Source organism: Triturus cristatus, chromosome 8 (assembly GCF_964204655.1).
Source record: "Triturus cristatus chromosome 8, aTriCri1.1, whole genome shotgun sequence".
Classification (NCBI taxonomy): domain Eukaryota; kingdom Metazoa; phylum Chordata; class Amphibia; order Caudata; family Salamandridae; genus Triturus; species Triturus cristatus.
In genome coordinates, this window is record NC_140591.1 from 1,679,449,931 (window position 1) to 1,679,465,802 (window position 15,872).

General features: G+C 48.2%; 1 protein-coding gene across 4 annotated transcripts in view; it reads right to left on the bottom strand.

The window, feature by feature from the left end:
* The window catches only part of LOC146808589 (uncharacterized), a 116,058-nt gene that overhangs the window by 12,576 nt on the left and 87,610 nt on the right, over window positions 1–15,872 (bottom strand). For 2 of the 4 annotated variants that reach the window (XM_085623611.1, XM_085623610.1), the window contains one exon: window positions 8,350–10,184. The exons of 1 other annotated variant lie outside the window; for it this stretch is intronic. In XM_085623611.1, coding sequence (XP_085479737.1) covers window positions 9,723–10,184 — 462 coding nt within the window. In that variant the 3' untranslated portion in view covers window positions 8,350–9,722. Of the gene's footprint in view, window positions 1–8,349; window positions 10,185–15,872 lie in introns of those variants that run through there. One more of the 4 variants, XM_085623609.1, reaches the window with a different exon arrangement.

Sequence of the window (15,872 nt, forward strand, 5' to 3'; positions counted from 1 at the left end):
TAAAAGGTCAGAGATGGCAGGGAACTCGGGTCTCGTCGAGCTGGGCAGTCTTGATCCGTAGGAGAGACTTACAGCAAACCGCAAGCGCTTAGGTGGTGCCTGCTGGTGCAGGGTGGCTACTCCTTAGCCACAAGGGAGAGTCTTCAGAAATAGTCAGGAGGTCCTTTCGTGGAAAGTAGTTCGAGATATAGAATTATCCGATTATCCGATTATCCAATTTGGGAAGGGGACTCGCTCCTACCTTTATTCTAAGAAAAGGGGCTGGCCCGTGACTAGGTTCTACCTATGGGTGGAGCCAGGAGGGGGGTGGTTACACCCCTATCCTTTGTCCGGCTTCGCCCCAGCTCAGGGGCTGGTGTGCCCCCGAAACTGGTTTGAGCCGGGCTATGCACAGTGAGCACCGGGGTGCCACTTGCAGTCACCTTCCTTTCAGCCCTGCCTACCTGGGATACACAAACCCTGTCTGGGATGGTGCTAACACCGCCCTCGACAGGAAACCCTTTGTCCAAGCTCCCCTCGCTGGAAGGTCTCCCAGCAGCAGGGGGTCAGACTTGTGTCTGGTGGCAGCATCCATTTTGTGATGCTGAGGCTTGAGTCAACTTTAACCGGGGTTCAAGGTTACTTCCATGTCGTGCCCCTCTAAAAGGGGGGAATGCTAACCCTGTCGCCAGAACTGGCGAGGGGTTCGTATTCCAATACGTTTGACACCTTACTCTACATGTGTAGGTGATGCGATGCCAAAGTTAGCAAATAACCGTAAGGATTATAATGCACTCAAAAGTAGTTGGCCCGCGTCACAATGGAACGGCTATTAGGACTTGGTTCCGCAAGCCGTCGACGGGCTCAGCTCGCGCCAGAGCACCGTCCCACATGATTCCCTGCACTCTGCCTTCAGGATTGGTAAGGCCTGCTATAGGAGTGACTGATAGGAATCCATGTGTCCATCTTAGGGTTAGGTGTAGGAATACTACACCTACAGCAACGGGTGATTACACCCCTTTGCCCCAGCTGTCGTGCAGCCAGTTGTGTCAGATTTGGGCGGCCATCCAGGGGTGGCATAATACATGCTGCAGCCCCTGGTAGGCCCTGGGTACACCGATGCCCTGGATACCTGTGGTATGCTGAGACAGGGACTGACAAGGCGGCCCAGTTCCAATTGGTGGATGCACCTAATGTACATGTGCGTTAATTTCGAGAGAGAACAGCTAGGCTGTGGGTCTGATTGGCAGGCCCACAGCCGGGGAAAGTCGTAAACCAATGAAGCAAAAGCAAAAAATCTGGGTGATCATAGGATTGCAGACCCTACTCTCCTACACTGGTGACACAACGACCCAGCATGAGTAGGCAGCGGTAAGATATCCGTAGAGTCAAATAAACAGTGACGTGATGAGAGGCTGACAGTGGGCACTGGTGTAATGTTCAAACGAACCACGGCGTACACCGATGGGATGAGAGCCCAGAGAGTAGTACCGATGCGATGAGAGCCCAGAGAGTGGCACCGATGCGATGAGAGCCCAGAGAGTGGCACTGATGAGATGAGACGAACAAGAGTGGCACCGATGCGATGCGAGCCCAGAGAGTGGCACCGATGCGATGAGAGCCCAGAGAGTGGCACTGATGAGATGAGATGAACAAGAGTGGCACTGATGCGATGAGAGCCCAGAGAGTGGCACTGATGCGATTAGATGAACAAGAGTGGCACTGATGAGAGCCCAGAGAGGGGCACTGATGAGATGAGATGAACAAGAGTGGCACCGATGTGATGAGAGCCCAGAGAGTGGCACCGATGAGATGAGAGCCCAGAGAGTGACACCGATGGGATGAGACGCACAAGAGTGGAACCATTTCGATAAGAGACGAGCAAAGGTGCCACTGGTGTTGCAGAATTAGAGATAAGCGAAGAGCGGGCATTGGTGTGACTTGAGAAGACCAGCGCCCAAGGGGGCGAAGGCACTGACGTGGCCAGTCATTAGTGGGAGAGGGAATAGATATGATCAGTGCCCAAAGGCGTGTGTCCTTCAGAGCCAGAGGCACAAGGGTAGTTGGTACGGATATGACCAGGTGCCTGATGCACCAGAGTCTAGATACAGATGTTCAGGAGTTACGTTTAGATTATTAAAACATTGGTAGCGTTTTGCGTTTAATGTAAAATCTGAAATGGAACAACCTCACAAAAATGAGCTTTTCCATTGTTTCACCAAGTGTATAGATGTTATTATGTTTATTGCATAGTTTGTTAATTGAAAAAAGGTTAAGGGGTCCAAAGTTGTTTTAAACGACAAAGAAATCTACTGCCGAAAACATAAGTTGCAGAATACCAGTGGTGCCCTGTCCTTTTTCCACCTCCCACCCCCACTCACTTCCTTTATCTTCATCTCACTCTTGAAGGTTGCTCATCCGTTCCTGATTCCTCGCTTTATCTCAGTTTTTAGATCGTTCTCTCCCGACTTTTTTTGTGTGCAGGTTTATATAGCGGGAACTCGACTTGTAGGTATGGGGCGTTTTGCACGAGCACCAGTTAAAAAACACTAGGACATTGGGGCATATCTAATGAGATGCAAAGTGGGCGCTCCTGACCTAACATGACTGGAGAAATGTCGCTAAGCGACCTTTCTCCTATCATCAAGCCCCACGCTATGAAGCATAGTGTCAGGAAAAGTAGCGATAAACCCTGTTATTGCTACTTTCCTTACGCCCGCTTCAGGACTGACTTACTGATTAAACACTGGGGGGCAGATTGACGTACTGGTGGCGCAGGGGGCTCCTCCATATTTATAAGGAGTGGAAAAGCCACCCTGTGTGACTTTTCCTCTCCTCGTAAATATGGCCCCTTCACACGCAGCACTGTGCATTGAAGGGGCGTTCCATGGGTGGTGCTGTGGGTGTTCCCACACAACACCCATGGAACAAGACACATCTCCAGATTTACGATTTCGTGTGAATGCTACGCCACCCTAGAGGTGGTGTGGCGAGGTGCAACGAGGAGAAATGTTTTCATTTCTCCTTGTTTTTTCCTCTTTCAATGCGTGCTGCATTCCACAGCACGCATTGAAAGAGGAAAACGCCTTGTGATTATTTTTGTGCAGAAAGGTGTCCCTAACTGCAAAATAACTATCTCCCCACGACGCAGGCATCCTTGCACCATGGTGCAAGGATTCCTGCGCCTGCGCATGGCTGCAGTTTGTGTGCCAGCGCAGGGGAAGCACAGAGATGCAACATATTCTTGTAAATATGTCACATCTGTGTGCTTTCCAAACTAACGCAGCACGGCGCAGCAAAATTACTTGCTGCACCGTGCTACGTTAGTTTGTTGTAAATCTGCCCCTGGGTATTTTATGAGAAGAACTTCGTTTATTTTGTGCAAACTAGTGGCAAAATTGACCTTTTAGCGCTGTAGTATGCAACTAATTTGCATCAAGTCTCCCACTTAATTCTGCATAAATGTGCCCTATTATGAGCGAAGCATGTGTTGTAAAGAACTTCGGAGCAATCGCCAGGAACGGGCTAGTAACCAGAAATGGGAACCGGGCTTGTGTTTTTATCATGAAAGCATCGGTCATCCCCGTGTGATCAGCCGAACTGTGCGCTCCGTTTAATATCTCGGGAGTGCACGAGCGTAGCAGATCCACTTCACTCCTGCCTATCTGCGCGTGCACGCTTTTGGGCAAGTTCCGTATCCACCTTGTGACTGAGCGAGAACATTGAAGTGGGAGGAATTCATGATAAAATCAGCATTGCTGGTAATTCCATGCTGAGTCATGCTGCTCTGCTGGGCGCGTGCACGGCAGCTGCATGAGAGCCCGAGAGGATCAAAAAGTTTTAGCCACAGGAAACATTGAAGTATACGGAGAGACAAAGAAACAAAGAGAATGACAAGGAGCGCTTTCGCACAAGTGAGACCACGCATTTAAACATGCATGTGCAATGCAATAGAACTCGCATTTATGCGAGACCTATTGCATTGCAAATGGTAGTGCGGGTGGGGGGGGCAGGAGGGCGAGAAGGCACGAACAACAGGAGTGCGGGGGGGGGAGAGAGGGCACGGCAGAGGGAGGGGGGAGAAGTGAACTGGAAGAAAATAGTGCTCATGCAACACTCAAAGTAAAGGGGCCAGTACCCATGGAAGGATACAAATAACGACATGGACATCATAAGGAGGGACTAACAAGCCTATAAACCAATCGGAAGGCAGCATTTAGAAAGGACAAAGACTCAAGCCAATGAAAAAGATGCGCGGGGAGTGGGCATGGCTTCTCTCCCGCACTCTACTACCACAGATCAACCCCAGAGCAGAGCTAGAGCGCTGGGTCAGGGCTCGACGTAACAAATGAGGCTCTGAACACGTCACAGACTATTTGTGGGTGTGTTTGTGGTTGGTGTAGAGAGTGCCACCTGGCCTCTATTATATAATGTATCCACTTTACACTCTGATGTTTCCCAAGGAGATGAATTAACGGGCAGGTCGCTCAGTGCCATTTCCAACAAGTGTACTGCGTGGGAGTGCTAGTCATTATTGCTGTGCTCTGCGGCCTCATCCCGCCATTACCAGCAGTCTGCAACCATCACACTGACGACGAGGTCGGAGCAACCCTGCCCAGACTGATGGTGCCCTTCTGCCTGCACTGAGAACTTGTTGCATTGGCGAGTATGCACTGTGTTGCCCAACCTGCGAACCACCAATGTCACCCATTCTCTGACACAGAGATCGTCCCATACATTCGGGTGCCGACCATCCCTGGTTCATCCCTTGGTGCCCCCTGTGCCATCACTTATCTGTCTGGAGCTCCATCCTGCCTGCTGTGAGATGCCCGATCAGCGTGGGGTGAAGAGCTTAGAATTTCCCCACACTGCAACACTTGTCAGAGGCCAGAAGAGGCCTCAACTGCTGTCTCCTTACCCGTTGGCCTGCGCGGCCTAACTGCTGTCTACCCACCATATCTGGCTGCATGCCACTTTGAAGCCGTGCTCCTGCCTCCTGGGAGCGTCAAGGCCAACTGCCTCTCCCAGGTCTCGCCATTCACCAAGCCATGTCTGAGAAACTAAGGTGGCCCGAGGAGCGCCATTTGAACCTCAGAGTCGCCTAGACACCTGCAAGGAAGCGGCTTGGCCTGCAAAGTTGTGCAGACACATTCAGTACATGAGAAAATCAGGGTTAACACAGGCATGTGGACTTAAATAGACTGTCTTTCCCTGGCAGCGCTTGGAAGCGGGCGATCCAGCAGCCTGCAAGGATTGCTGGAAGGGACAAGCTCAGGCCACATGTGCCCATTCAACATAGATGCTAAACCACACATTAGCAAGTACCCAGCCACACGCAGAACAGGTCTGCACGATCTGACAGCTTAGTCAAAACTAAGGAAGGTGGTGACAGCATGTGGCAGCCATAAGTGAGCAGCGACAACAGTAAGCACGCCCTGTTCCAGCCTCCTACGCACATGCATCAGGAACACCACTGATGCCATTCAGTGGAATGTCGGATCAGGCCACAGTGGTGCCAAGGTGGCACTCATTGATTGGTCATTTACAGGATTTTTCCCACACCACGCGGGAAGCTAATGGTGCCGTCAAGAGGTCTCTATTAATGCACATTGGAGGCGCAGAACTGTACAAGATATTCAAATCCCTACCAAACACTGGGGATGACGCTGATTTCAATGCAGTGGTAACAGCCCTGAACAGAGATTTTGACCTGCAGCTCAATCTCGAATACGAATGCTTCAATTTGCGTCAAGCCTAATACCCAGACACCGAATCAGCTGGCATGTTCTATGCCCGACTTTGAAAACTAGCAAGCATTAATCAACAAGGAAAGATACATTAATCAACAAGAAGAGATACAGGCACACATCATACAAGCCTGTAAATCGGCAAAGCTGCGATGGTTAATCTTGAAGCAGCCAGGTAACTCACTATATGACATAACAGTCTTAGCCCATTCCCATAAAACTGTTGAACAGCCATGCAGAAGATATGGAAGTGGGTGCAAGAGGAAAGTGAACTACAAGCCTTGGAGAAACAAGGGGTCATCGAAAAAGTGACTGGTCCTATGCCTTGGGTATCCCCCCTAGTCATCGCACCCAAGCCAAAACAATCTGGAGCAATATGGCTGTGTGTGCATATGAAGCTCCCAAAACCAGTCCATCTGATGGGAGTACCACATCATGCCTACCAGGGATGATATTGTGGCATACTTAAATGGGGCAAAATGGTTCTTGAAGCTAGATCTCAACTCGGGATACCACCAACTAGAACACACCAAAGAAAGCTGTTACATCACTACTTTCTCTGCACATGTGGGACTCCGGCGATACTAGAGACTAAACTTTGGCAAAGGTGTTTCAATCAATCAATCAATCAATCAATCAATCAAAACATTTGTAAAGCGCTCTACATACCCGTGAGGGTTTCAAGGCGCTGGGGTGGGGGTGCTGCTGCTACTGGTCGAAGAGCCAGGTCTTGAGTCGTCTTCTGAAGGTCAGCAGGTCTTCGGTTTGTCGTAGGTTGAGGGGGAGGGTGTTCCAGGTCTTGGCGGCGCGGTGGGAGAAGGACCTGCCTCCGGATGTGGTTTTGCATATGCGCGGGACCGTTGGCAGGGAGTGGTCAGCAGAGCGGAGTTTCTTGTTGGGTACGTAGAAGGAGGGTCGACTGTTGAGATAGGCTGGGCCGGCTTTGTGGAGTGTCTTGTGTGCGTGGACTAGGAGCTTGAAGGAGATTCTTCTGTCCATGGGGAGCCAGTGCAGGTTCGTCAGGTGGGGGGTGATGTGGTCGCGGCGCGGAATGTCGAGGATTAGGCGTGCAGATGCGTTCTGGATTCTTTGCAGTCTGTTGATGAGCTTGGTTGAGGCTCCGGCGTAGAGGGCGTTTCCGTAGTCGAGTCTGCTGCTGACTAGGGCCTGCTTGACCGTTTTCCTCGTGTTTGTTGGGATCCATCTGTAGATCTTGCGTCGCATACGGAGGGTGTTGAAGCAGGTGGAGGAGACTGCGTTGATTTGTTTGGTCATGGTGAGTTTCGAGTCGAGGATGACTCCCAGGTTGCGTGCGTGGTCGGTTGGGGCCGGGGGTGTCCTGAAGTACTGGGTATTTTAGTCCCAGCGGTGCAGGGGCACACACCCTATGACTTCTGGGTTCACCCTGTTCCAGACCTACAGAAACACAGAGTCTTCTGGGTGAAGTCAAAGATCGTTTATTGGCTGCAGACCAATTACAGGTATCCTAGAAGTACAACAGCGTGTATGTTCTCAGGAGACTGCTGAAAATCATAGAAACGGACTTCATCTTAAATACGCTTTTCCCTGCCTCAAGCATACATTCCTAGGTTTTATGATACGGTAATAAACAAGTGTACATTACAAAGAAAAGGCAGAGTCATGATGACCATCCCACATTCCAGTTCGGCCAGCCCACAATGATTTACACAGTAAGGTTCAGATCCCACATTTGATATCAATAGGCCCCAATAAAACACGGGCAGCTCCTGTTTTGGGAAACAAGTCATAAAGCAGGAACAGTCAGGTGTGAAAGAGATTAGCCGGAGGCTCGTGTAGAATGAAAGGGTTTTATGATGGGTCAAACCCTGATGCTAATCACAGGTGGACGGAGGAAGGGGAGCTCGTGAGACCAGTTTGACCTGGGGCAGCAGAGCCAGCTGCCCAGGTCACAGAGAAGTCACGGGGAAAGCACATGTACTGTAAGGCCCGTATCTGCTCCATTATAGCCTATGTGAGGGCAATCACAAGATGGCCACTGCCTCCAAAATGGAACCCGCGTAGTGAAGCAGAATAACGTGTACATAGTGCATTCATAGCTAGAACGATATATAAAGCACTCGTACATACCGCATTAATCATTTGCGGTTCGCCAATACCAGGATAGACAGGGGTAGGGCCCTGTCCCCTACGCGGTCACAGAGATTAAAGTACGACAGACCCTCCTTTTGCCCTTACATAGGCAATCACTATACTCATCTTAATCCGAGTCTAGGTCAATGTTCACAAAGTCATGGAGATGTTGCTGTAGCATCATCCTATTGCTTAGCTCGTCCCTCGATACATGTTTCCTTACACATAAGGTAGCACAGAGGCCACATATCGCAGGAGCACACTGTATGCACAGACAGAACAGGAAAAGAATGGCTAAGATCATTCCAATGACCATCAGAACTTTCCAACCCCAGGCAGATATCAATTCCCAGAACCACCCCACCAGTGACCAATCTCCTTTATCCACGTGTATGGATTCAGATATTTTATGGAGTTTGGAGATGGCTTGATAGACTGTTGGAGCGTTATCTGGTATGAAAATGCAGCAACTAGATTGGATAACCTTACATACCCCACCGCGGTCTGCAAGAATAACGTCTAGAACCATGCGGTTCTGCAAAGTCATAAGGCGATCCGCTTGGAGCTCAGCTGTCAGATTACCAAGGGCACCAGCCGTTACATTTACAGTGGATTCAACCACACGTGTCAGTTGTCTCAGGTTCCTACTATTCACCATAGGTCCCCAAAACGGCAGGAAACCCAAAAAGAAGTCTCCCGCTTCTTGACCGGCAGTATCCTCCTTACTAATCACACCTCTCACAACTCTGGTCTTGTGATAATCAGAGGCAGCAGTAAATGTAGGCGGTAGCAAGTTCGCAATATAACATGTGCCCGAGAAATCAGGGGGCAACCATGTATATGCTCGGTCATTGCAGATGAAATATGTGCCCTTGGCAGCCAAAAATGCAGGGGAAAACTGTGACGGGAAGGTGTACGTTTCAGTACAGTCACTTCTTCCCAGTTGAGCTCTAGGATTCTGACCATTACCCTGTAAGCAGAACCGACCTATGTGGGGTACGACCCAGATTGGAGATGAGATTTTTCGCTGTCTTTCACCCAGACTAATACTATACCCCGTCGCGTTCCATCCTACATAAGGTCTCAATTCTTCTTTGGGAATGGATGAGTATGCATCAATATCTCTACTCATATCGGCAACTCCTTTCATCAAAGCCTTATTATTGGTGATAGGTCTGATGGAACGCGGTTGGCGAGGGGAGTACGTATCTAGAGCATAGAGAAACATGGTCTGGAATGCCCATGACGATCCATTGTAACTAAAGGGCAGCACCAAATAGGGAATACCCTTGTTAATGGTATGTGGCATTAACCCACACACCCAGCAATTGGTCGTATTCATTACTAGTTGGTGCTGGTGCAAAAGCTGGATAAACGAGTTATTTACAAATTCTGATCGTCTGGTTTGTTCATGTTCAGGCAGAGGGTGAAAAGAGTGAGAGGAGGCAGTAGAAAGAGGTATAGGCTGTACAGTGGGCGCAATGATCTTTTGAGAAGAGAAAAACACAAATCCTGCGATGAACATTATTATACTACACAGCGTAAATAGGCACAGAAATACAAAGCATTTACTTTTTACAATTTTACACATCCTTGCTTTAGAGTTTATGTCCTCAACGGGTCTCTCCATCTTAAAAAACTCCATCCTCTAAGCGGGCCGCTCGCGGCGGATGAGTTTCTTCTGCTAAGGAGTACGCCTGTCAGTCCAGGGAAACGCCCTAGACCAACCAGAACCGTTGACCTAACGTCTTCGGCCTGTACCCTAAAGTCTTGACACCGCGACCCTGCGGCTGAACCCGGATGGTGGTTCGAAAAACAAAAATCAAGAAAGTCCTTCAGAAGGGAGAGCCTATAATGTCAAAAAAGGAAATACTAAGGAAATCTTTATTTGTCCATGGGCCTTGGTCTCAAATTATAGCGGAGACGGCCAGGTGCTGTTTGGTCTTGGAACAAAAGTTCAGGCTCAGTGGTGTCCAGTCGATTTGATGATGGCACAGCTTCTTGCAGAATATTGTCACTCTCTTGGTCTGAAACTGTGCCTCTTATGCGTGCGTCACTGAATGGTACAAAACGAGGTACAATGTCTGCCTCAGAGTCGGCAATACCCTCCTGGACCCACCGGTCATATGGCAAAGGCAAGGGGACTACTTTGCAGTGGGTGCCATGGATCCAGTGTTTCTTCCCCTTCACTCGCACCGCTGATCTCGTTGATAAAAGCACAAGGTGAGGGCCGATCCAGCGAGGCTCGTAGTTGCTCTTGCGCTGGAAATTTCGGACCAGGACCCACGAGCCAGGGTTGATAGGGTGTCCAGGAGGTTCAGAAGCTTGGGGAAGAGTATCATGTACCTGTTGGTGCAAAACACGCAGTTTAACAGTCAAATCATACAGGTAATCGAGTAGTACTGGATGCTCAATCTCACTAAATTTTGTAGGCCTCGGTACACCCCATACGTTGGCCGGGCGGCCAAAAACCACTTCGTAAGGACTAAGTCCCACTCGTGAGTGTATGGTTATTCTGGTGGACAGGAGTGCTAAAGGCAGAGCATCAGGCCATTTAAGACCGGTGCTCGCCTGAATTTTGGCCAGCATGAGCTTTAAGGCTCCATTGTAGCGCTCTACTAGTCCAGCTGATTGGGGGTGATTTGCAGCGTGGAACTTTTGCTGTATGCCTAAACCTTCACATACATTCTTCATCACTTTACCCACGAACTCACTTCCATTATCACACCACACCATTCTTGGCATTCCAAACCTAGGGAAAAATTCTTTCACAAGGGCTTTGGCTGTGGATAGGGCAGTGTTATCTTTCAGAGGATAAGCCTCTATCCATTTTGAGAAAGCACAAACAACCACCAGTACATATTTCAGGTTGTTGCATCTTTCCATGTGAATAAAGTCCAGCTGCAAAACATCGAATGGGCATGATGAGGGTGCAAAGTGACCAGCTGGAGTTGGGGTTCCCCTACCAGGGTTGTATTTCAAGCATACCATGCAATTCTTGACCACATTCTCTGCACACTTGGGAATTCCAGCATTCTGCCATACTGGAGCCAACAACTTACAAATTCCTTTCGTACTGATATGTGCCATTCCATGTGCCATAGTAACCACTGGGAGCACATATGCGTCAGGTAGCAACCATCGCCTATGTTCTGTCAGATCAATCCAACAACCATTCTCATCCAACTTACCCATACTTTCTCTCCACTTGCTTAGCTCTTTCTCTGTGGCCTCAGCTTGAAGCGACTTCACACTCTCTATTGTGTTCTCACACATTCCAACATCATCAACCCATCTTGCGGGGCCTGCAACATACATTCTAGTCTTCACATTCTGTGCTGTTTCTTTCGCGGTCTCATCAGCAAACGCATTCCCACGTCAAACATCATCTGTAACTTTCCTGTGCGCACTGCATTTCATGATCGCAACTTGCAACGGTAGGGTCAGTGACTCAAGGAGATCATTCACCAACTTGCCATTCTGAATTTTAGCTCCATGCGACGTCAGAAACCCACGCTCTTTCCACAGTCGCCCAAAATTATGAGCCACGCCAAAGGCGTACTGGCTATCTGTGTAAATATTCACTCTCATTCCTTCAGACAACACGCACGCTCTTGTGAGGGCGATTAATTCTGCTGCTTGGGCCGAATTATGTGGCACTCGTGCAGTTTCCACGACCGTGTGTAAAGTCGTGATAGCATATGCAGCAGTCGTGTCACCATTAGGGAGCTTGAAATATGAACCATCCACCCATAAAGTGCCATCACACTCAGTCAGGGGAGTATCTTTTAGATCTACTCTCCCTTTCGTCTCTTCCTCTGTTCTGAACAGACAGTCATGTTGCTCAATCTCATCTGAGTCTGCTGGAATTGGCAATAACGTAGCTGGATTCAGCGTATTGCATCTCTTTATGTGTATGTGATTTGCTAACAGTGTAAGCTCATAGCCTGATAATCGCGCACTAGTCAAGTGTTGTGTCTTGGTCCTATTTAATAATGTGTCTACAGCATGTGGAACCATAACGATCAATGTGTTGTCCATTACCAAACCAGCAGATTGTCGGAGAGACATCGCTGCAGCAGCTGTCGCTCTCAGACAGCTTGGCAATGCCCTCGCTACAGGGTCCAAGGTGGATGAAAAATACGCGCATGGGCGCGGTCTGTCGCCAAAGGGCTGTGTTAACACTGACAACGCACATCCATCTTTCTCGTGAACATACAACGTAAAAGGTTTGCTGTAGTCAGGAGTACCCAACACAGGAGCTGAGCACAATGCATTGCGCAATTCCACAAAACTTTTCTGGCACTCTTCAGACCATGGGATAGGATTCGGTGTGTCTTTGCATGTTAAGGCTAACAAAGGTTTTGCCAACAAGGAAAAATTAGGAATCCAATGCCTACAGTATGAGGTAATGCCCAAGAAAGCACGTACTTCTCTCTGTGTTCTTGGCACACTCAACTGTGCAATGGCTTGAATTCTTTCTGGGGTCAGTTTCCTTCCCTCCTTCGACAAGAGATGACCTAAGTAGGTCACTTCTTGTCGACAATATTGCAGCTTAGAGAGAGACACTTTGTGATGGAAAGCAGATAAATGGTGCAACAATGACAATGTGGCTTCTTTGCAAATCTTTTCAGTATCTGCGGCGATTAGTAAATCGTCCACGTATTGAATCAGAATAGCGCCACTAGGTAAAACAAGTGCATCAAGCTGCGCTTTCAAAGCTTGACTGTATATGGATGGACTCTCACAGTAGCCCTGGGGAGCGCGTTTGAAGCGGAAGCTTCGGCCTCCCAGACTAAAGCCAAAAATATCTCTGCTCTCCTTTGCGATTGGGATGCTAAAGAAAGCATTCTTTAAATCGATCACTGAAAACCATGCAGCAGAGGCTAAATCATCGTTAACAAGGCAGTTATATCAGGGACAACCGGAAACTGTGGCACAACAATCTTATTAACCTCTCTAAGATCAATCACAAATCTGTAAACAGGTGGCTGTGAAGGGTCCGTTCGTTTTAAGACAGGTAAAATCGGACTATTGCAAACGTTGCCTCTTGTCTCTTCAATCACACCCTTATTAATCAAGTCGCTGACAATGTCTAACAATGCTTTTTGGCCTTCATTAGAGATCTTGTACTGTGGAATACGTGGCAGTCTGACATTAGCCTTTAAAGTCACCACGTATGGCGGTATCTCCAAGAGGCCCACATCATTGGGACCAGTAGCCCAAAGGGCATCCGGAAGGGATGACAATTCAGGTGGCATTGTATTTTTAGACAAGTACATTGGGGAAATCACTTTCTTACCTAATGTAAGTTGTACTCCTGAAGGAGAACAATACAGTGTAGCGTGCAATCTTTTCAACAAATCTAATCCTAGCAAATTCTCACCACAACCTGTCGTCAGAATCAGGGGTGCTTTCAACTCGCAAGGCCCAATAGAAAGTGACATGGGACTAGAAATCGGGTTCCTAACCGGGGCGCCAGAAAAACCTACTGAAACATTTATATCGCCAGAAAAAGGTGCGCCAGGGAGTTTTGAATGCATGATTGAACTCTTTGCAGCACCAGTGTCTAGCAGAAAGGGCTCCGTTACATTTTCTGTAGTTACCTTAACATACGGTCCACTCTGATCCACTGGCACTGAAACAACTCCCTCTCTCTGTCTACGGCTGTCCTAGTAATCATTATTTTCTGCATCGCCGTCCTCTGCATAATAATCATTATTGTAATACTGAGCTGTATTACTAGTCGCGTTAGCTTGCTGGTCAAAACTATTGATGGTATTTTGAGGCTGCAGAGGACGCGCGTTCTGGGGAGCATTTCCACGCCCTCTGACTCTAGGAGCTTGCTGACCACCCCTACCTCTTGCGCCATAAGCATTACCGTTCCGCTGCATTAATTTAGGGCAACTATATTTAAAATGACCTTCCTCTTTGCAGTATGAACATTAGTTGGGACCTACAGGGACACGTGGTGGATAATACCCATTCATTTGCTGATTGTTCTGAAACTGTTGGGGTTGGTGATAAACACCTTGGGGTTGCCTATAATTATTCTGACCTCCACGTGGCGGATAGGCCTGCTGTAAAAGGACCTTTGTCTTTAGTTCCTTCGTTTTCTTTTCTGTTCTATCTTTTTCGTCTTTATCTCTGTTTTCATAATACTGTGCAGTAGCCAGTATTTGCGCTGAAGAGGAAACAGCCCAAGAACTTTCTGAATCTTTTAACTTTTTACACAGGTCAGGAAGTAGATTCTGCACAAACTTATCCACAAATAACCGTTGGCCACCCTCAGTACTCATATCTTGCCCACTGTGGTCAACAAACGTTTCTTCAAACCTAGTAAAGAAGTCTGACACTGTCTCATCTTTCTTCTGCTTGCATGCAGATAACTTGTCCCAATTTACGCGCATCGCGGGCATTATTGTCTTCATATACGTGATGATTCTACCAGGCAGTTCTGCTACTAAAGGCTCAGGTTTCGCACCACCAGTTTGTCTAGCATCAGCAGCGATGATGTTAGCCCATGTGTCTCCTAGTTCTGCAGCATGATCCGTATTACGTATGGATCCCCACAAGGGCTGTGGAACCACATTTCCAAACAGCATATCTACATCAGCCAAATTCATTACACAAGATTCTGCAGTCTGTGACAACTCCTTATAATAACCAGTAGGGTTTTTACGGGGATCAGGCAATGACTGCTTGAGTGCTAACACCTCAGATCTTTTCCATGGAACATGTACCCAAATACGCTGGAAATGTGCTACGACAGGTGGATTAGCATTTGCATCAGCGGGTCTCCAAACTGGGGGAACCTCACGCATCGGATATTGGCGTGCTTTTACCCTCTTTCCCACAGAAACATCAGGTTCAAACAACGACTGTTGACAATCATCATTCCTGAAGGACAATACAACCGCAACTGCTTTATCTACCTCGCGATCCACAATTATACCAGTTCCAAAGTCAAACCTCACTCTACACAACTCCTGCGGGCTCGGGTCTTTACCACTATCCTCCAATTCTTCACAGAGAATTTCACACATTTTCTCAAACACATATCTCTGTTTTGGGGCATCCCACTGAGGGAAAACGTTGACAACTGATTCCACATCATACAGTGAAGGGAAAACAATCCATCTACGCGCCATACTATCTATTACCTTTTTCTCATCAGGATTAGGCAATTGACTACGCAGTTGCTTACGCTGTAAACCAGGAGTCGCACCAGATGACTCAAAAAGAGGCGACATTAATGTAGTAACCACATTAGCTAAGCGCTGTCGCGCTGAAGGAGAAGCTGAGGCAAAACCAGGGGGAAAAACAGAGGGAAGAAAAGAGGATGCAGAAACAGGTACTGGAGTGGTGGAAGGAAGAGTGTCAGGGGAGGCAGCTGCTGAATTAGGCAAAGTCGCAGGAAGCGCGGGGGCAGTCGGGAACACAACTGGCGGCCCTTGAGAGGGCTGCGCTATATGGACAAGAGCCGGCTGCGCAGCAGCTGGCAGTAGCGGCAAGGCTTGCAGTATATTAACTGGAGGTGGCATATTCACAAGCTGGGGAGGTGCCGTGGCATTTTGAGCATACGGGGGTGGTGAACTCAACAAATGCGACATCAGGGGATCTTTCTCCTTTTCTTCTAACTCATTCTGCTTAGAGTGTGGTAAGGCTGGGTAACATTTGTCGATCCCTAACTTACGCTGCCTGTGCAATTGCTCATTCATCTGCTCCTCCTCATTATCTTTAAATTGTACAGCTGCTTGCATTACTGTCATACCTCTCTCCCTTTTATTCTTTTTCGCTAGCTTAATTTCCTTCTGTTTGGCTTCCTTTCGCCATAAGCGGAAAGAGTCAAACATCGCCGGCCGGGCTTTCTTTTTGAACAATTTAATTTCTAAATTATCTAAAATATCGGTGTCGAAACTACCATTTTGGGGCCATTTTAAAACACCGTCTTTCCTGGTGTAGTGGATCCATACTTCGTTATATGCAATGAGGCCTACGCCATGCTTTACATAGAGCTCATAAGTTGGAGTT